Source organism: Plectropomus leopardus, chromosome 14 (assembly GCF_026936395.1).
Source record: "Plectropomus leopardus strain MGB_pleo_1.0 chromosome 14, ASM2693639v1, whole genome shotgun sequence".
NCBI classification, from domain to species: domain Eukaryota; kingdom Metazoa; phylum Chordata; class Actinopteri; order Perciformes; family Serranidae; genus Plectropomus; species Plectropomus leopardus.
Window position 1 is genome coordinate 27,487,281 of NC_142189.1, and position 22,698 is coordinate 27,509,978.

Below are 22,698 nucleotides of genomic sequence, written 5' to 3' on the forward strand. Positions count from 1 at the left end.
TAGCTCCTCTTCACAACCTAAATCAAGTTACCGAGTGGTCCACGTGGACTAGGAGTGTCCATTACGGGGTGCAGCCACTTAAGACATTTGCAGAAACACAAATATGATGGGGATAACGCCGGCTTAACCTCAGCTAGAATGACATTTGTAACCTTTGGTGCTAGCTTGTGTTTGTAAAAGCGGCAGTGAGTCCAGAGATTTTCAGTGTTTACAGACGGTAACAGTGCTGACAGGTCTGTTTCACTGAATTTCAACAATCTGTCAGAAGTACTTTGAAAATGCTCTGAGTGATTCAAAGCTTAGGAGAGATGTCATTCACATAATACACTCGGATGCAGCTGCAGGCTTGTGCTGGTCCAGCGGAGATATCAGAAGCAAGCCTCTACTCTTCAGCTGCCCATGCTAATGCTTACGTGAGGCGAGTCTCTTGGGATGACCAGCAGTTCACCCTGACTTCAGGGTGTTAGAAATCCCTCATCCCAACAGGAAGCTACTGTAAGACTACACTACATAGAAGGGAAATCTGAATTAGATGAGTAGATGAATATTCAGCAAAAATGTATTTAAAAAAAATATGCAATTTTAGCAACAATGAAACAACAGCTTTTCTTCAAAAACTGACACAATGGCAGTTCAAATGAGCAACTCATAAACCAAAGCTATTTTTAGACCGGTGCATATATACCCACAGTGCTGCTTTGTATGGAATAATAATCCATTTTCATATTGGTCACATTTGCATTCACACAGCCAACCCCCCACTCAACACCAGCACCAGCACCAGCCCCCTCCACGGCAGCTCTCTGCAGCTGCGGTGCTGATTAGAGCAAACTTCAAAGGCTTCTTGGCTATGCTGGAGCTGTGGCTGGTCAGTGAGCGCTGCTCGCCTGGGTGACACCATCTGAAAATAAGCCAGGCAGAGCCGGCAAGGGAGTGCTGATGTTTGTGGAGGGGGATAGGATTGGGGGAGGCAGGTAGAGGGCAGCATCAGTGAGTGTTAGGCGTGTGAGGGTTTGTTTGGCCAATTATCTCCAAAGTATAATGTGGATAATGAAGTGGTGGGGTTCATTCATTCGGTCTTGTTGTGGTTTCTGCTCTGCCAGTCATCACAGGGCCAGGTGCCTGCACACAGATCCTTTCAAACACTTTTTACAGCTGCCCTGCTCTCCACCTCCAAACACACAAAGCACTAGATAAATATTAACCACACTACAACACAGATGCTCAAGCCAGATGAGAGAAATATGTGTTTTGGAAGAAGGCTCAGTGAACAGGAGCAAAACAAATATCTGCTGGTTGACCGCCAAATGATGGGGGATTGAAAATAAGAATTTACCTATCCCAGCATCTGTCAACATTGGATTAAATCCCAGATGAGACTAATCTCATCTGGGAAAAACTAGTCTAAATAAAGATTTTGCAACATCAAAGCCCATCAGACAGAACGGTGACAATCCCCTTTGCTCTGTTGTTGGGCTATAGTGTGAAGTAAAATATGAACAAACACAATTGGGCCTAAATGAAAACTCAACCAATACAATGTATATGCAATGTTTCACTTAACCTCCTACATACAGGATATCAATATTCATGAACATTTAGCCTATAGTATTCACACTGCGTGCTGTAAGACTTAAAGACGGTGGCTCCATCACAGACCTGTTCTTGTCTGCACTTGTGTTCTCATGGACTTGTGAAGTGTCATCGGTCACAGACTATTACAATTCAGTCCACATCCAGCCAAGTACAGTCTGAATGTACCAGAGTGTTCTTGCTCTGCCTCTTTCATCGAAAACAGAAAAGCTGACTTGTCTGAACTTGGTGTAGATAAGTATACCAGCGTGCATTTTGCCGACTAAATTTGCTCTAGTCGAAGGCAGCGAGGACGCCACTTCCAAGATAACTGGCTAGTTAAAATCAATTTCAAAATCAAATCAATTTTTGGTATTTCACTGGCTGTAAGGTCTCTGTACTATTTCATACTTAAGAAATAATACGTTTTTAGACATAAATGTTGGTCTAAGAGTCAAATTATGTTTGTGCCAAATAAGTTTGTCTGAAGGCCAGGCTGAGGTTTATATTTCAGGCTCACGCAAACCTTGGCAAACAATGAAGATAGGAGCAATCCCAGGCTGGAAAATGGTACCTTAAGCCTACCATGCACTAAAAGACTGACACCCTCTTGCATCTTAAGATGCAGTTTTAGGTCACACACTATGAGATTTTGCAAAGACTGGGGATCGTGCAGGGTCACTATTTGCAAGACGACAACTAGATTCCTTTCCCATTCTGCTCCGGGTGGCAAATATTACACCAAACTACCTTTAAAGATTATAATATATTAACAAGTCCTTACATGTCCACAAAAACAACTATCTAAGCACAGAAGATAAAAAAATCACATGTGACAGTGTTCTTGTCAATTCAGCTTAAAAACAATTAATAAACATAAACTCTATTTGCGTACAAACGTTTCATTGATTGATTTTATTCCCTCAACTCACTTGCAGCCTCTGTTGGTCAGCTGCAGTATTTTTGAAAGGTGACCATGGGGATGGAAAGCAAATTGTTTCAGAAGTGAATTAGTGTTGGATAGTGGAGCAGATACACACCTAATTAAACTTTTGTTGACTCTACAGGTCCGTCAGTTTCTCCTCCTCTTCAACAGAGACTTGTTCACATTCTTGCACCTCCTCGCAGCCCCCTCCATGTTTACTGTCTATTCAGTTTGCTGCTTCCTGTTTGGTGCTGGAGAGAGCGCAGCTATTGGTTGACAATTTTTATGTCGCTGAACTTCAGTCTTTGCATGAGCCAAGACTAAAAGCTTACAATAGCATTACGCATGGTTGATTTTGTCAGAGGGTGAAGACAAAAAAAAGACTAAAGACAGCTCAGACTCTGAGTTTTATGAGCAACATACACCAAACATTGAGATCATGGGAGCCCTCACCAACTGCGGTGAAACTCGTGATTATATTCCAACATTAGAAATTAATCTGTAGGTGGGTTTCCATTACAGATCTGCGCAAAACTTAAGCGCTATTTTCAAAATGTCGATAAACATAATTGTGAGATGACACCGTTTCCACAAAGTGAAGTTACGCGACTTCTTCTTTCACGATTCAACATTCCAAGAACTAAGGCGATGGATGTTCAAAACATCAGCAGGGTTATTTCTATTGCAGCCACTGCAATAGCTGTCATTATTTCCAGTCAAAGGCGATTTAAGCGTGTTATGGGAGCAATAATGGAAAGACAAGCCCCTTAACGTGGGAGCGGCCACGTATGAGGGATTTTTGCAATGCAATAACACCTCTTCTAGCAACTCTTCGACTATTTGTTGTTCATCATGTGACCTAGAAAAAAGAAAAAAGTTTTGCCATCGCAGTTTTGTGAAATATGGCTTTTTTAAATCGCCTAAAATACCACCTCGTGTGCATAAAAACTTTTTTTGTTGCAATAAATGGGAGTTGTTGTTTTTTTTAATTGAGGTGTTTCCATTAGGCGTACTTCATATTCACCATTTCAATTTGCACAATTTGAGGGTTAATGAAAACCCGCCTTGTGACAATGAAATCAAAGTGCAAAACATGAGCAACTTTCAGGAAGTCGCACAAAGTTATATTTCCTCCTCTGTGTTCAGAAATTAAACTGTTCTGGTTACCTTTTCAGTAACTAGTTTTAATTGTCCACAACTGTGTGAAGTGACAGCAGTTACTGTAACAGTGTGACACACTCATAACCCCTGACAAAAAATCCCTAGTGGCAGCAACTCACTGAAGCGTAGTCAGCCTGTAATCACACAGCCTGTGTAAAGTCCACTCGGCCAGAAACCTGCTCCCATCCCTTCTGTCTCTTCCTGCTTCAGACAAGTCCCAACACTGCACCGGCAGGGTTCGGCCAGGAGGAGAGGACAGAAACCAAGAGGATACATGCAACTACTTCCTCTCTCAGCCGTTCAACTGTTGTGCCAGTCTACAAACCTTTAAAATCTCTACATCACACGCAGTAAAGTGTAAAAAGCAGACAGGTATAATAACACACGAACATCAGCCTAATGGATCAAATGTTCCTGTAAATGAGTGCGATCACAGATCATATGAGAGCAATAAGGTTTCTTTGCAAAGAACGTGTCACATAGCATTTCAGACTGCATGAGAAAATCAGCAAGTCTTAAACACATTTCAAGTTCCTAAAATCTGTGGTGTCTAAATTTCATAACCATTTTGAGCAAAGTAGTCTGCATGTCAATTTAAAAAAATCTTCTCTAAAAAACTAAAAGAATTCAACACTGGGCCTACACCACATCATCTCATCTTTTTGCATTGCATTACCTCTGCTTTGCACACTTTTCTCTGATGTGGAGAGGGACGCCAGTATTACACAGTTACTGAGGCGTACTGTATACTAACAACAGCGGCCAAAAGCCTGGCAGGTTATTGGAGCAGTGGGGTTCAATGAACCTGTGAGCGGAAATCCAGACAGACTGCTTCGTGTCTGTTGTCAGGGAGCTTCGAGTATCACACCAGCCTCCTGTCATCAGACTCTTCTGGGGGTTACACAAGACAGTTGTGGAAGAAAACGCTCTAGAAAAGGTCTTAGCCTCCTCTTTAAGATCTGATCATTTGTGTCTATGCATAAGCCGGGACTTGTCATGAAGTTTTAATGAAGCTAAAACTACAGAGGCAGCTGGGCCCCTTTTGATGCAACACGAGATCTAGAGAGGCAAAGCGCAGAGGTCTCGGGAATTATAATCAAAGGGATTTGAGGGCTGAGCCTGCGCGGCATTAAAGCACCAGAAGGGGGTTGGTGGATGTGGTGGTGGCTGGTATTTTTGGTCAAAGCCAACACAGAGGAAATGAAGCAGGCGATTTGGACACGGGAGGGTCAGAGGGGATCACTATCGTTCTCCCTGTCAACAGCCAGAAACAGTGACAGTAATGAGGGAAGCAGAGTCCTTCCTGGCCTTGCCTCTGCTCTAAGAGGGAGAGACAGCCAGTCGGGAGGGGGGGGGCAGTGAGACATTCATAAATGAAGAAAACGCTGATAAAAGAGAAAAGGGAAGTGAGGTAATCTAATCACATACCAGGGATATGCAAATGAACTCAGCAAGTCACCATTCACACCATAAATTCAAATACGTACACACACATGACAAATGTAATGGACAATTAGGGAGATGCAACAGTTTAATCACCGTGGAAACAGCAGAAACGCTCTGCTATGCTGTGAGTGCAGGCTCAATAATGTAGTTAATACTTTGGGGCTGGCACTGAGGGAGATGTGCATGCAGCGATACATGCATAGAAAACACAAATCACCACAGTGCCACCCAGACAACTTCGACATTTTATCGCTGCCATCTCGCCTGATTCCAGCCAACATTATAGTGTTTCTCTGCTTGAAAATGGATGAAAATCCCTCTCTAAATACAAGCTATGATTTAAGACAGGAATTAATTTAAGATGAAACTGCCCACTCTTAATCACAGTTAGGGTTGGGCCAGTTTGAAATTTTTCACACTGGTTTGATTTTAAGCCAAACACTGGACCAGACTACCAAATTTTACCGTGAACCACTTGACTCAGCAGTCAATCCTGACAGGAACATAATGACACCATGTCCCAACAGAAAAGGAGGGGCTATCACAAAGCATTGCGTAACACTGGATCTCTCTGTCCACACTTAATCCATAAAATATGCACCTCTGTTGCTTCATGTAAACAAACCAAGTAGCTGTCAGCTGTGCAGTCGAGATCAGAGACACTTAAAACATGAGTGAGTATCCCTCTTGTAATCTTCCTGTTTGTAATGTTGTTTTTTAAAGCAGCAAACACACTTTATATTGTTATATTTAAAGGAAATTACACACAAGACAGCAAACAGCAAGTTACGTTATTCTAGCTTGCCTTAAGCGATTGTCATTTAATTCAGCAGAAATTTTCAGCTGATCTCCCTCAAGCCAGTTGACATTGTGTTAAGGTTTTTGTTGTGGAAAAAAAAAGTATAAATAATTCCTCATTTCAACAAAAGTTCAGCTTACAACAGCGCTTGCATCCAGTAAGGACACCTCTTTTGTTAGCTTCAAACCAAAAATGAATTTACTACGTAGTAAATTACACACAACCTGTGTGACAACTATTGCTCCAATAGTAAGTTTACGAGCATATTCATTAATCATGCTGTCATATTGCTTATTACAAAGACCATTTGCGTTGCATTTAGCTGCTCTTAAAATTGCCAGAATGTTACATAACGACAAATACCGATTCAGACAGTTTCCATAAATTAAACCAGTACAAGGTCATACACTGGACCAGACCATCAAATCTGGACATCGACCTAACTCGACTGACAGTCACATTTCTCAACCAAAAGCAGAGCAGGTGACATGATTGTCACGACTGAGTCAGAGCTGCACAGTGATTAACTATCACATCAAATAATCGAAGTTAATGTTCTGGCAGTATCTGGGAAGAACCTTTCACATCCCTGTTACTGACATCACTCTACAAGTGATACCAGATTATGTCACTGTGAGGACATGAGTAAGCAGCTGCAGCGTTAAAACACTTGGTTATATATTCAACCAACTCTGTCATGACTGATTATTTTGGGATTCTAGAGAAGGGGAGGGGGGACTGAGCAGCAGCGTGGCTCAGCTTGGTTTAACAAACAAACACAAATAAAGACTTTCAGGTCAACAGTCAGAGCCCCCGCCACCACTCCACAGCTCCAGCAGGCTCCACGAGTCGAGCCTGCTGCATCAACAATTCCCCCTTTGTTGAGGTTTGAAAGGAGCCACAGAGCACTGAGAGCGCTCCGCGTGGTGTCACACTGGCGTCAGTGAATGAGTGAGAGGAGAGAATCTCAGCGCATTCATCTGAGTCCTCTGGATCCCCAAACTGTGAATGTCTGGCTAGTAATGTTGTCAAAAATATCAATTTGAAACGTTTCAAGAGTCATTTTACGCAGGTTCAAGGTATTGTATTAAAGTTAGAAATTCCGGTATCATGACACCACCATTGTCCGGATACACTCCTGCCCACCTGCATGCCGTCTCCTGAGCTGGATTAATGAATACATCTCCACTAAGGCTTCTTTTGTTCTTACACATTTTTCACAGTGAAATCAGCACTGAAAGCTGGCAAACAACAGGGTCTAAATTCTTGCTTAGGTTGGAGATGTGCGTCACCCTGGGATATTGGGACAAGGTGTGTGTTCGCTGGCTGCCTTTCATGTTGTCCTCTCAGAGGATCAGTGTTTAACTGTGGACAGAGGTAACAATATCTGCTCTCCACAGAGATGCTTTTTGTCTGTGTGCAAGTCATGTGCAATTCACAGCCCAAGCAAATTGGAGTGGGAGGGAGCCATCTGACGAAAAAGACAAGCTTGTCATGTTTGAGTGCAAAAACCAGACCAACAATCTTTGAAAAGTCTTAAGATTTTACACAAACAGCTGAGCACTGTCAGTTAGGGATGCACCAGTTGTGGTCCAATACCAATACAGATACCGATATTTAAAATAACATTATGTCCAATAGCCAATGCCAAAATAATTTTGTTGTTGTTTTTTGTTGTTATTTATACCCTTTTTTGTGCTCAGGAAACAAAGAAATGCACACTATAAAATTCTGACTGTTTTAAAATAATTATTACAAACCTTTTGTGCACAAATTCAATCATGCAAATTTATTTAACAAACTTCAATACAACCTTTTCTCACAGGAAAACGTCAATAAAAATGTAAATAAGCCGCTTTACTATTTCTAATATCAGTTTCTTGCTGGACTTCCTCTTCACAGTGTGGCATTATCAGGGAAAAAATAGAGAGTGTCCCCTCAAAGTGAGTTTATGGAGTCCTTTCGTTTTGAAAATGTTCCCTATTGTTCCCTGGATGACGGTATTCCTGAGGCCTGCTTTTTGGCCTAAAATTTATTTTGAAACAGGCTGATCACATTCAGCAAGGTGAATATCTGCTAATACAGATGTTCAGTCGACAAATCGGTGCATCCCTGTTAGTTTTTGAAAAACTTGAAAACAGTGCGTTTTTCCAGACTGTCTTCAGCAGTGAATTGATACACATTTGGTGAGGCTGGATTTCCGGCAGCAGGCCAGTGTATTTGGAATTGGCGCACACACACACACACACACACACACACACACACACACACACACACACACACACACACAAAACAGATTCAGATTGCTTGTATACGCACACTTACTTGGTCAATAAATTCTGATTCTAATAAAACTGAGTTCACATAAATGAACGTACATGTCACCCAGAGCAGTGTGGCGCACTGATGTATTTCTGTTTGTGCACAACAGTGGAAGTCTATGGTCTAGAAAGAAGACTTTGGATGCACACATAAATACTAACAAGGATTAATCCATTGTTTGTTTTGGTCTTTTAATGGAATTTGTTGACAATAAGAAAAATATAGAATATTATCACTTGTGCTTTAAGACAAATCACAAGCACCCTTTGAAAACAAAGGGGTTGTCTAATAGATCAATAGTACCCAATTACTATGGTACAACCCAAACACAACCAGTCACCAAGGCAAAATTTGCTCATGTATCTTCAGCTGTTTAAGGCCCCAGCTGACCCCGGCTGGTGGTGAGATGACCTCCACTTATCTCACAGCAACAAGACACGTGCAAGAAAAACCTATTCCAGCATTATTAGATTCCAATCAGGACACTTTGGGCTAATTTAGAAAGTGCCGACTCAGATGAGGAAGGATGCCTGCAGGGATACACAGAGACACAGCGCAAAGCTTGTTGAGAGAGAGAGCGAGTCTTGGAAAACCTCTAACTATGCCACCAAAAAGTTAAGTCCTACATTTCTATATCGCAGACTATCTTGTGCAGTTGTACCCATGTTATGTACTGTATCTATATGTGTGTTCTGTACAGGCTGTCGATGTTGGTGGAGGTCAGAGATGAGCACCATCATCACCACTTTTTAAAAAGAAACACAGCTATTACAGGAAAAGGCAACAATAGAGCATTGTTAAAAAGACAAAGACTGAGTGTTATTCAAAGGAAAAAATTGTGTTAATACACATGGGGTGATTGTCACTGTCTGTCCCCGCCTGGTACAAAGACTGATCCAGTACCATTGTCCCCCTTCTTAACTTCAGTGTCAGTGGAAAGGATACAGGAAATGTTTTACATATTATAGCAAACCCAGGTCGAAGCCTCTCCGTGTGACGCACACAAATACACCAACAGCTTATAGATACAAATGACCACAGAGACATAAAGTTCAGGCCAGTTCACTAAAAGAGCAATCAATACAAAGTAAGTAAGATGAACAGTCTGTGGGGATCCTTTATGTCCAGCAGCCTGTGACCTCTTTTCTCTCCGTCCTTGGGCACCAGGGTGCTCCTCTTATTTCATCTTCTACACCGGCAGGCTTATAATATTCTCAAATAGCAATCCCAATAATACGGAGGCAGCGCTGCATGACTGTGTAACTATCGGTATTTAATTTGATGACCGTCTAAAACAATTCCGGTTGGTTGAAGGAAAGGATTTGTAGAAGATAAGAGTCTTAAAGTCATGGTTTAAATCATAACATTGAGACACGTGTCTGTGAGTATTGGCTTAATCCACTCAAAGAGGGAAAGTGAGGAGAGCGAAAGAGGGAGGAGAAATGAGTGGTTGTGCCAGTCAGGGATTACAGCTGATGACCAGCTGAGGCCAGAATGTACTCTCAACAAGAAGCAGGGTTATGAAACTGATCGTACAAGCACCCTGTGCACAGCCGCGCCATCCAGGAGGAGTTAGATCCTACTGCAACTTGAATGATAACAACAAACAGGGCTGGATGCATCTTCAAGTCTATGAGCACGAGCAGCTTACATGCACACAGCATTGACTGGAGGTTGATGTTAAGTATAACATATAACACACCAAGCTAGGTCTAAAACTCTGGAGCTGATCTGGAACAGACTTGTGGAAGACCTGATCTGAAGTCCTGATCTGAAAGGGCAACTAAGGACAATCAAAATGCCTCCAAAATAAAAACCAATGATAATTAGACCCAAAGCAAAATGTGGTTGACCTAAAAAGACAAACAAAAGAGAGACAAATATCCAAGACCGTCAACAGAACAATACGCTGCCGGGTGGAGAAAGTAGAGCCAAAATGATTGGTCAATGGGAAACTAATAATTGTGATCAGGTGGTGTGATCAGAGCTGATAGAGAGTTAATTTGGGTAATTTGGGTTTTGGGTAATCTATGGACAACGCTAAATGTAATTGTAAACATCCAATAAGACACACTGTGATCTGATATGTCAAACTACTTGCCGGGGTGGTCTGTGATACATTTGAGCACATATGATTTGTAGTGTAAACGCTAATAGGTCCTGTTGTGTCCCTGACAAGGACTAGGTTATCGGTGTAGGATGTGGAGGTTATTTTAGTGGCAGTGTGCTAACGCTTTAAGATGATGCACATTTGATGATAAGTTGGATAAAGTGTCGTGTAACCATCCATTGTTTAGCTCTTTGGATGGAGACGTGTTTCCATTGTACTGACAGTAATATTGCTAGCTACACCAACACAACCACTAAGGTGACGAACATGCATGCAATCAAGCAGCTAGCAAGAGTGTTGATGTAATAAGCGCATATGGGGTACTTTCTAGCTTAAGTGACATGGATAGTAACAATATCCGAATACAAGCGGTCAGCTGGAGACACATGGTAGACACAGGTGTGAAGTGTGATGTGTCTCTGATGTCTGCTTATGTTAGGATCACCAAATACATGATAATACCGAGTATAAATGAGCTCTTAGACATACTAAAACACAAATCTGAGATCAGACACCCGAACCGGATCCAACAGAACTGAAGTGAAAAGAATTTGGACCTGGTCGGACTGTAAGTCAGGTTTCAGTTATTATGAACAGAAAGTACCCATAAGTACTAATACACCAAACCAATACAATAAAAACGGTATATCCATTGCTTTGACGCTGTGATTTTGCATTCAGGCACATTTTGCCCCAAGGGCTGATGAATATCCCTCTTGTTTAACCAGTCTGACAAACGGGACCACGTATTTGCGTAATGTGATTTTGGAGGTGTGCATGTCAGCTTCTCTGCATCCTTTCTACAACATTTAGATGCAGGTCTTTGCAGAGACATGTTTCAACTTGAGGGCTAATTTTGGCAGCAGCGGCAGATGCACAGGAGAAGGGGAGAATGGCAGGTTAATGAGCGTTAAGGGAATCTCCCATTCATAAAAATAACACATTCCTAGAGATTTCGTATACAAGATGAGTTCAGGATAACGGGCGTGTCATGTGAGGCTTCGTTAGAATCCACTGCCACTGGCAGAACACAACAGGGATAACTGGGTGTTTTGGTGCTAATAAAAAGATCAAGTCTTTCCTGAGTTACACGCTGACAAAGTTGGGGAAGCTTCACCAACTACTTTGAGTTTCATTCCAAAACCTCAACAGCTTGATTGACAAGTTTAAGAAAAAGAAGGCTATTACAGCTGCAGGTGGTCACTTGTGCTTTATAGGAGCTGAAGAGCAAAGCTCTTATCATGCCTGCTGCAGTATTATTAACTCGCTTGCTCAGAACAGATTAAAAAGGGAAGGAGTTGTAATTGCTGAGGACACTGAATGACCAACAACGTAACCGTTTCCAGGCGTAGATAGCTGTCTAAATATACTTAATTGGGATTTGTGGGCCTTTCCTTGCTGTAACAGTCTCAGATGGCGTTTATTTCGTCACAAGATCTCCTACAGACAATAAGCTAAAGGACTGTGAACTAGCACACTGACCATATGTCTTCACATATGGCTGAAGGAGATTACATCAATTATTTCTTACCAGGAAGGTGACTGGTTAGCCACTGTGCTTCCTGCCCAAGACTTCCCTTCTGTCCTCCCAGAATTGCAAAGTCTTTCTATACTGTGAGAAATGTGGGGCAATGTAAGATGTTCTGTCTGTTTCTTTGAATAAATTTTCTTATTTTGTGTTTACCATGAAACTATGCTTTTTAATTAGGAGATGTCTTTTGCAGTTTACACAGAAAGAGAAATTCTGTTTATCCTGAAATAATAACACATGGGATTGGGAATAGATGCACATTTCTCTAATCACCAGCAACTGGATGTAATATAGCACAGTGAATAACAGATGAGAAGAGATTGCCTCACATATTCATCATACTCTAATTTACCGCTCAACTTAGCCTGTGCCAGTTACTGGTGTAATGATAACAATTCTGATGTTTTAAGTATCCTATTTTTTTCCTGCTGCGTCAGCTGAAACAAGAGAAAGTCAAACATCCATTTCTCCCGCAGGATTAAAAATTCCCCTCTAGTAGAAACAGTGACAAAGCATGATTGTGCAGTCCTATCCGCACATATGCACACGTGACTCTACACACAGAAGCTTACAGATACAGAAGATCTAACGGCAATAAATCAGGAAGGGCTTTACAACTCCATAAAGGAATCCTGCAGGAAGCAATCTCCATTACAGGCTGGCAGCACCCTTTGGGTGACTTTGTGCAGGGGACAGAGCACTGACTGGACATAGCAGGGCCAGAGGTGCAGCAGGGACTGGCCTGTGCAGACCACACACACACACTCTGTTGTACTCATGGTGAAATATGTAATTAGAGGTTTACTGTGTCTATTATTTGTTATGCAATTTAAATTATAGTGACAGATGTATAATTTAAGTCCAACCCCAACTTCTGTCACTGCACTGACGCTATCTGAATAATGTACAAAATGCTATTAGGTCAAGACACCAACTCCAGAGCACCACCAAGTAGGGCTGGGCAATAAAAGGATAATTATCTCAATAACATTTTCCTCGATAGTGATATAATAAATGTATTATGACTCCTCCATATGATTAAACCACCCATACACCCGTAGATAGAGGCGATAATGCATCTTAAGCACCAGTTACCGCCTGCCATAATCAGAAGAAAGAAAAGCAGTAGTAAAGAAGAAGAAGGCAAGACTGGCCAGCTACGCCTGCCATTAATATTTACGGTACTGTTATAACGTTTAGGGATTGACAGATTATGGACTTGGCCGATTATCTGAGCCGATACTGGCATACTGCCTATTATCCGTATTGGCGTTTTATTTTAATGATCGCCTATAAAGTTAATTACTGAAAAAGTGTGCATATTACACTCAACCAACACCAGGGAAGGCAGTCTGCAATATATGCAAAAAGAGTCAGCATGGGAGGAACTTCTACTTTATAAAACCTCAGGGAGCAATTTTTTTTTCTTTTGTTTGTTTTTCTTTTATTTAAATTTTCATTGAACTTTAATAAATGAAAACATGCTGGGAACTTGCTGAATATGATGTTGAAAGTTTCAGTTTTGATTAAACATTTGTCAAAGGCATTTAAACAAAGTTTTGTGTTGGAGTTTGTTATGTTACAAATTCTAAACATTGACAGAAAGATTTTTATTGTTATTGTAAATGCATATTGGTTACAAATATCAGTTATTGGCCTCATTAAGTCATAATAATCGGCACCAATATCGATCGACACCTAATAACATTACAACAACATTTAACACATGCAAGATATTTCTAGTATGACTGTTTTGACCGTGGATAACGTTGACTATAACATTAGCTACAGTAGCTGTACAGTTAATAAGTTAATGTGACTGACTAGCTGGCAACTTCATATAATGACAAGACATAATGTGACTGTGATAGTAATGATTTAACTTTTGTATATTTCCTCATCTGTAAACATGATTTCTGCCTTAGTCACGTCAGACAGACTGGACAGGACAACATCATCAAAATCTGTTCTTTGTTATTGTTTTGATTAAGAAACGGCAGATACTGTGGGTGTAAAAATTTAATGGAAAGTACTGACCACAACAGAGATTTTTTTTTTGGTGATTTTTTTCCCATTGCTGCTAAAACACTTAGAAAATATTTTAAACCAGATGTACAAAGCATGATATGCTGCTGAATAGAATTAAGATATCTTTGACTATTTATCGTTTTATTTATTGGCATTATTTTGATTATAACTGCTGTAAATCTACCTCAGAGTTGTGAAGTGTTGTGACTGTTATTTCTGACAATAATTAATGGTTAAAACTACAACTGACCATCTGGTTTCATTTTTTCCCCAAAATCAGCCTTTCAAAGTTGAAAGAAATAATAATATGACTTTTTTGGTTAACAATTATTGGTATCGACCAACATGAAGATTTTTGTCGGGATAACATTTTTAGCTATATCGCCCAGCTCTAGTATCAGCAGCATTGGCTTACACATCAAGGTGTTGTAATGATACAATCCAAATGGTTTACACACTTCCCATGAACCATCTGCATGTGTCCACTGACATCCTGATATGTAGCTGCTTCAGTATTGACAACCCCACAGAAGACAGCTCCTTGACCGGGGAGGGACGTGGGAGGTGAGCTGTCTCTCTTCAGTGCAGACAAGGATTTTCTGCCTCCCACACTTTTCAAATTGGCTCAAAAAAAGACGGGGCCTTCATGACCTAAAAAAAGACGGTAGATTTTACATACACCCCCCCTCCTCCCCTCCCCTCCCCTCCCCAAAACTGGGAACTATTTGAATGTAATGGGAGGGCAGTGCTGAGAAACATTTTTGTCAGCTCAGCAGACTGCCAAAAAAGAAACTGAGCTGTTTAAAACAATGCAGGAAATGACATAGCCGACATTCTTGACTGCAAAAGCAAGGAGAACAGGGCAAAGCTACTGTCAGCCTACTTTCAATGTTGACATGCGGAGATCATTAAAGAGACATGGGCCAGCTTTATGAAAACAATGCTGGAACCTGTTACTATCCAAAACTGACAGAGGGAGAAAAGGAATGCAGTGCTGATAGATGCCAATGACATGAATAGGCTGCTTTGACAAGACCAAGCCTACACAGGAGACAAAACACCCTTAAAGAAGTATTTCACCAATATAAAGAGGGTCCTCACGTGAAACTAAGCAGTCTATGCAGTAGAAAAACACAAATACTTTGAAATTGGTCCTAAATGACCAGAGAAATGAGAGAAAAAAGTCATTTGCTTTTGCTAAAGAGGTAGAAAATTTACAACTACCAGAATGCAGATATCAGGCCACAAAGTGCTCCCGCTGGTAGCTGATGTAATGCATGATTGTCCGTTAACACGATGACAGAAGGCGGGTAACAAATGATCTTGCATTACAGTAAAACAGTGCACTAAAACATGTTTCTGATAACATCTGAGAATCTTATCAGCGCTACTTAGATTTACCTTTTGATCTCAGTCATTTTGTCTCTTGTTTTCACAGAGCAGGAAGCAGTACGAAGCCGACTTCCTTTTCGCAAATTCTCGTTAAAAACAGGGATTAAAATGTCTTTCTGAAAACATTTTAGGGGAGGAATAGGTGGTGCAGTGACATGATCCTGATTTACATTTGATCAGCACTGCCTAGTTTCACTGTTTGATCGGATATCAGCCTGACTTTCTGAGAGAGTGGGTGAGAGACAGTGGCAGGTCTATCTGTTGATTAGGGGTCAACCGATACTGGTTTTTCAGGGCCGATACTAATTATTAGAAGTGAATGAGACTGATAACCGATATTTGGATCTGATATGCATTTACAATAAAAAATGAACATCTTTCTGTCAGGAATTAGAATTTGGAATATTACAAACTCAAACACAAAACCTTGTTTCAATGCCTTTAGCAGTTGTTTGACCAAAACTGAAACTTTCAACAGCATATAAACCAAGTTTCCGTTTTAAATAAAGTGAAGTGAAACATTTTTATCAAAAAACAATAAATAAAAATAGCTCCCTGGGGTTATAAAAAGTATAAGTTTCTCCCATGCTAACACTTTCTTTGCACTTTTTAATAAATTCATTTTATCAGCAATCATTAAAAAAATATATCGCTACAGAAAACCTGCAAAATGCCAAATAATTTGCAGATAATTTGTTGACCCCCAATATAGACACTGATTAAATGAAGGGAAGTTTACCACAGTTCATCCACACATAATACCCACATTGTTATGACACAAAGCAGGTTGAAAATCAACCCAGTATACCTCAAAATTGTCAGACTGTCTAAATGTCGAATACAACCCAAGCCAGAAGGTACACCAATACATGAATTACAACAATTTGTGTTCTGTGGTCTAAATTACACCTGGTTACACCTCATGCAAAAAACAGACTCCACCTTGAAGCATGAGCTGACACTACAAGATGAAACAAGTTGCCTTCTTATTCATGACTCTGCAGTTCGCTGGTGCCTACTGAAACACAGTTGAGCCTGTAATTATCTGAAACGATTGGAAAAAAACAAGAAAGGAAGATGAACAGTTACTTGATCACAGACAAAACAGGAAGCTCCACTGAATAACCAATGAGGGTGACGAAATTATATGATAGATAATAAATGACTGACGCGCCAGCTTCTTTCTGCTTGTCTGTCTGTCTGTCTGTGGCAGCAGCACAGAGAGGTGGGATGTGACTAATTGCCACAGATTGAATGTGGAGCCGTGAAAAGCGGACCACCAGCTCCCAGCAGCAGGGATTGATTGGTCGTTAGCCCTCTGTGACCACTGCCTGGTCAGATGTGTGCAGACCACGCTGATTGTGCATCACCCCCCACCACCACCACCACCACCACCACCAGAGAGGAGTGGACCAAAACAAAGCATCGATTGCACTGTCTGGCACGTGTGACATCTTGCTGCCAACTGCTCCATTGTCTATGAAATAAAACAGGGGGGTGTGGGGCATGAGAGCAGGGGTGCATTCCCTCTTTGTGTAAGCAAACATAAAAGGCTGCTCAGACAGCATGTGAAAGCCATGCTGAGAATATAGCATGGTATCTGATGGAGGGCCATGTTTTTTGAAATTGCTGCAAGGAAGCACTATGTCTAATAAAAAGCCAGTGTTTAAATAGATGTTTTTAAATGGCCTCAACATAAAGGATAACAAATGCAAACATTTTTTTAGAGTCATGATACCCTGCCCTGAAACTTCTCGATGCAAACATTATCGGAATAGTCACTTAAAACATTAACTGGAAATCAATATGGACTATAACAAACATTAAGTCAGCAAGAAGGTCAGCGATGGTTATTTTCAAAATTATACACTCAATATATCCAGCAAATATAGAAATGATCTCTTTGAATACTGTGTATTTTGTAACACTGGCACAGAAACAATTCTGCATTTATTTTATAAATGCATGTATAATAAGTTCTTCACTGATTCTTCTGGACTGATGCTGAACCTGTTTTTTGAAACATTTTGTGAAAACAAGATTAATTTACAGAAAGAAAATGTCATTCTTTTACTATGGGAAAAATAATTTGGTAAGAGATCTTTCTTTTTTAAAATCATCTCATTTTTAGACATGCACGATCATCTCTGTCAGCCAATATTTTCATATCGGCATGTTGATTTCATGCTGATACGACAAACCAATACATGTTTTTTTTAAATTGACCAAGTGAACATAAGCAAACAACATGTACAAAACATCAACTCTAGGTTGAAGTATTTTTATTATTTTGCACAATGAATGAATATTGCAGACATTGAAAAGCATTATATTTTATGTCTCCAACTGCTGATAGGCTATCATGATAAGAGTATGCATAATATGATGAATTCCACTATGATGATGATCACTAAAATAATGGGGGGGTGTATCGATATCGGTATCACTTATTGGCCAAATGAATTGTTATATATCAGTATATCAGATATCGGGAAAAAAATCCAATAATGTGCATCTCTACTCATTATATATGGAAAGTTTTTTTCCATAAATGCAAACGGTCTGATCGGAAACCCAACATCAACTACTTCCAGCATTAAACTGTACTCTGAAACACTAAAAGGACTGACAAATCCAAAAGCCACCAGGACTATGGGTGTTAACAATGCCTAAAAAACCTCTTGTTCATTTTTTAGTACATGCACCCCCTTATTTTCGTTGTTACTCATTTCATTGTTTTTGTCCCATCATTTTCTATCATCTTATGATGACTGAATAAATGATGATTTTTTTTTATGTGAAAGCCATGCTAGTACAGTCAGCGTGATCATGCTCTGGGTGGTGATTGTACACACTGAAGGGCACAAAGCAGCATCATATGGAGCAAAACCTAAAGTGTCTTTCCTGATAACTCGAGATTGGCACTACACTCCCCCATAAGATCTCTGCAACCACTCCTTCCTCACACAGCCTCTCATTTTTTTTGTATAGTGTATCGCCTAGCAACAGTGCGGGATTGTACAGCCTTGCCAGGAAGACGACCACTCATGTTTTCATGCCTTTTCACTCCCGTGACTCCCCCACTTCCCTCTCCAGCCGCTCCACAGCCCACATCACGGTATTTTAGCTCCCCGCTGAGCCTCGGTTGTAAATTTCACAACCGTGTCAGTCAGTCAGACAGCAGAGTGACGTGGCAGGCAGGATTTCAAAAACTTTTGTCCTGGCAATACTCCGCTTTTGGGCTCCGAGTGAATGCAAACGAGCAGCTTTGACTCGTCAGATACGCAGTTTGGGAGCTCAACTTGTTCCTGAGCCTCAACAGGAGTCAGCCTACGAGCTGCGGGGCTCTGCTGTCAGTGTGACTGTCAAGTTCAAAAGCATAATAAACACACATCAGACTTAATTCACTCGCTATAATGTGAAATAGTCGTTTTTCGAGTGGCTGTGTGTGCCTTATATCCCTCTCTGTGACAGCTATTTTGTCCGCGACAACTGTAGCTGAGGTCCACAGACCGAGTTGTAAAGTAGTAAACGCCGGTTGTAATGTTAGCCTCGTGTAGGAGCTAGCTTGGTTAGCTCTGATTTAGCCAAATTAGCACCAGCTAAACGCCTTCGCGGTGATGTATAGTCAAACTGAATACTCACTTTTATGTCTTCCAGCAGCCCACGACTGTTTGGCGATACTGGGGCTCCGTATAATTGCCCTTCCAGCGGATTTCAAAGCGTCCATATCCGTAATCCAAAAGTGGGGCAAAGAGCCCGACAAGCGCCTCTCCGTCTGAATCGAAACACTCCGCTCGGTTTAAAACAGCTCTCTCCCTTCCAAACTTTTTTTCGGCTGTTTTTTTCTTCCCTCCGCACGGTTTGCTTTCAGTCGATGGTAGATTATCATGTTCGTCCCCCTGGGCGGTGTTTTGTATGTAAATTAACCGGATAATGCGCGTGACGCCCGTTTGTGGAATCACGCGAGTGAGGTTGTTGCAGGCAGCAGAGCTCACATCCCGAGCGGGCGGTGCTGCTGTTGTTCCTGTCAGCGCACGGTTACAGTTTCACTCCCACCCACTGTCTTTTGTGACACATGATTTGGTAGGCACATCACGGGCTGTGTGCTTAGACCTCTCATGTTTAATTCAGCCGCATGGCTTCTTCTTTGGTGAGCGTCTAAATTCATCGTCTAGTCTGTGGAAATGTCAGAAATGTCACGACCACAAAGAGGTTGGACTGTGGGTGGAACTACTTCAATTCATCTGACTCACCTTTTCAGGTTAATATAGCACCATAGAGCGGCTAAATGCATCTTGCGTCGTCATAGTAAGAAATTATTAGTGTTTTTGTGAATGTGGTTGTTATTGCAACCGCAATATCGGATTTTGTTATATTTACAGCTAATATTGAAATAGGGACTGTTCGTTATTTATGAGGGGGTGTTACAAAATGGGGTGGGGGGGCATTCCAAATAATTCTTATGCACTGGGGAGGGAGTTATTATTTTTTTGTTTGAATTAGGGGACATTAAACTTTAAATGGTCACATTTGTATTTATTTTGAATACCCACATAACCCCCAAAACAGGCTTTGAAAGAATGTTTTTTAAAAAGTCCCCCAAATCACACCATTTATCATAGCCAGAAACTCTGAAATATGCTTTTTTGTATCGTGGAGGGATGCATTTTCTCCTATGCACTTAAGGATGCTCAAAATAAATTAAAATTTAACACAAAAACTAATCATGTAAAGCATTTTTTAAACAAAAGTCTTAGATCAGGGGTTCTTAAAGTAATGATGACTGTGTGCTATTTTAAGGAGCCAGCATATTATTGAGGGCCGCCTGGCAAGACCTTTTTACGACCTTTTTAGGAAATTCTTATGACATACTAACACTTTACAAAAAATATAACAGTTGGCGGTGATAAAGCCGATTTACCACTCACAATATATTCTACTTTTCCACTTTTTAATACACTTGATAGTAATAGAACAGAGACAGTATGGTGTTTGACACTGAGACATTGTCATTTGACTTTTTTTTTTTTTTAGGTCACAGTGACCTTTGACCTTCAACCACCAAATTTTAATTAGTTCATTTATGAGTCCAATAAGACGTTTGTGCTGCATTTTAGGAAATTCCCTCAATACCCTCTTGAGAGATCACATTCACAAAATAAGATGGACACAGTCACAGTAACTGTTGACCTCTGACCACCAAATTCTATTAGTTCATCCTGACTCAAAGCAGATGTTTGTGCCAAATTAAAAAAAAAAAAAAAAACCAAGGGCAATATATAGATAGATATCGCGTTCACGAGAAAAACACAGACAAGGTCAAACGAGATGAATGGAGCGTTTGACATAGATTGCACCCACAGTAGTCAAGCCACAGTTTCTGCCAGGGTATGGCGACACCATTTGCACAAACCACATGCAGAAGTGCATTTCACTTTAAAACAAGAACTGGTAAGAATGAAAAAAAAAGTTCATTTTATTTATAATTATGATTACATTCACTAATAATTATTGCAGACAGTGGTGCGTGGTTGCTTTTATAGAATAGATGTTTCTGTCTTTCTTTTTTATCAGTGTATTGGTGGGGGAGGGGGCTGCATTTTGAGAATATTTAAATACTGGGAGAGATGTGTCCCTGCACCCCCTGCCAAAATATGTATTATAATCACTGCTTAGATCAGTTTCAGCCCATTCCCTCCACTATGTGTAACCCTAGCCCCCATATTCTGTCCTGGCGGTCTGATAGCCCATCATACAAGTGAACAGCTGCAGGAGAGGAAGACTGTGGGGGTCTTTTCTTGGAAAAGACCCGCTACATCAGTGAGTCATTGTTCAGAATTGAAAGCCAGGGAGTCCCTGCTGGACATCTGGGGGAGAGGGGTCTCCTAATGAAAAAAATATGAAGTCAGGGAGACCCAGACTGCAGACAAAGATGCCTCATTTCACATTTCTGAAGAGGGGAACCCCGCTGGCCAGTCAAGAGCAATCCATGTCACATTGACCTCTTTTGCGCATGATTAAAAATGCATGTTTATTGGCGGAAAGGTCGACATTCGGTCAATAAACAACAGTTCTGACAGTTGATATCTCTCAGAGATCAAGATGCCCCTTTGTGGCCATTTATAGCCTCACTTTTTTTTTATACAATGCAAGAATATGATAGCGATTAAGAAGGAGGTCAACCAATTTAGCAAACTCAATCATACCTACAAATAACATTTTTCTATTTATTCTTGGGTCAGAAGTAAATATTAGTCAATAAGTAATAAATACTTCAGTCTTATTTAGTAATTATTTTTATAGCATCCTTATTTATATTTATATTGATATGTTGTCTCTCTATGTTGTCTGTTGTCTCTTACCTGCTTTAGGCAGTCATTTGTTGAGATGACAGGAAGCATTTTCATTCATTAAAAATTTAATTCTAATCAATTCCTCCTCCTTGACTCAAAGTGGACATTTGTGCTAAATTTGAAAAAAAAAAATCATCAAAGCATTCATGAGATACGGTGTTCAACATAATGCAACAGACAAGATCACAGTGACCTTGACCTTTGACCATCGAATTCTAATCAGTTCATCCTTGACTCGGAGTGGATGTTTGTGCCAAATTTGAAGAAATTCCCTCAAGGTGTTCTGGAGATATGGCATTTATGATTTCGGACATACGTAGGGACAATCTGAAAACATACAGCTTCCATTACCAGCATGGAGGCAGAAAAAAAATATTAATCGGGGGTTGGTGCTGAAAGTTTTGTGGTGTATTGTGTCAGTTCTTTAAACATGTACAATGACACCTCAAAGCCCAATTTCTGTATTGAGTTTTGCTAAACTTACATCAGCCCCCACTGAATAAATCACTCAGGAGAATGTCTTTAAAAAATCTCGCAGCACTGGGTTTCATAGTAGATGACAAGCTCAGATACATGAGTGCAACAGGTTTAACGTCCCCAAGGACATAATAGTCAACACCACCACTATCTGCAATCTGTAGCTCCGTTAGCAACAGCATGCCATTGACTTAATTCACACGAAGAAACGCTCCCAAGGGAGAATTATTAAAGCATCAGTGCAGCGCTGTAAACCAAGCCTCCCCTCTGTACTCAGGTGGGTGCATTCCTCTAAAATCACTGCTGGCAGCCACAGCCGTGCTTTACTAAGGGGTCTGAGACAAAAGAGTGCACTCTCCTGCTTGTAAATCAGCCAGCCAGCGAAGCATGCAAGACATATCTTGACTTTTAAAGCAACAACATAGTTACAGTAGGTGTATTTGGGAGGAAAAATCAATGAGTTCCTGCTTGTGGAGAGAGAAGAAAGATCCAACTGAGTAAGGCCACGTGAGCAGGTTGCCCAAAATTCATCAGAGATGATTCCTTCAATCTGAAGGTGAGCATGAAAGATTTATTTAT

The 22,698-nt window shown here is 40.7% G+C and overlaps 1 protein-coding gene across 6 annotated transcripts in view; it reads right to left on the reverse strand.

The window, feature by feature from the left end:
* ldlrap1b (low density lipoprotein receptor adaptor protein 1b) overlaps positions 1-19,297 on the reverse strand; it is a 48,026-nt gene extending 28,729 nt beyond the window's left edge. For 2 of the 6 annotated variants that reach the window (XM_088087422.1, XM_088087423.1), the window contains exon 1: positions 18,932-19,294. In XM_088087422.1, coding sequence (XP_087943548.1) covers positions 18,932-19,016 — 85 coding nt within the window. In that variant the 5' untranslated portion in view covers positions 19,017-19,294. Of the gene's footprint in view, positions 1-18,931 lie in introns of all 6 variants that reach the window. The other 4 variants (XM_088087424.1, XM_042500573.2, XM_042500572.2 and 1 more) reach the window with 4 other exon arrangements.
* Positions 19,298-22,698: the final 3,401 nt, after the last annotated feature.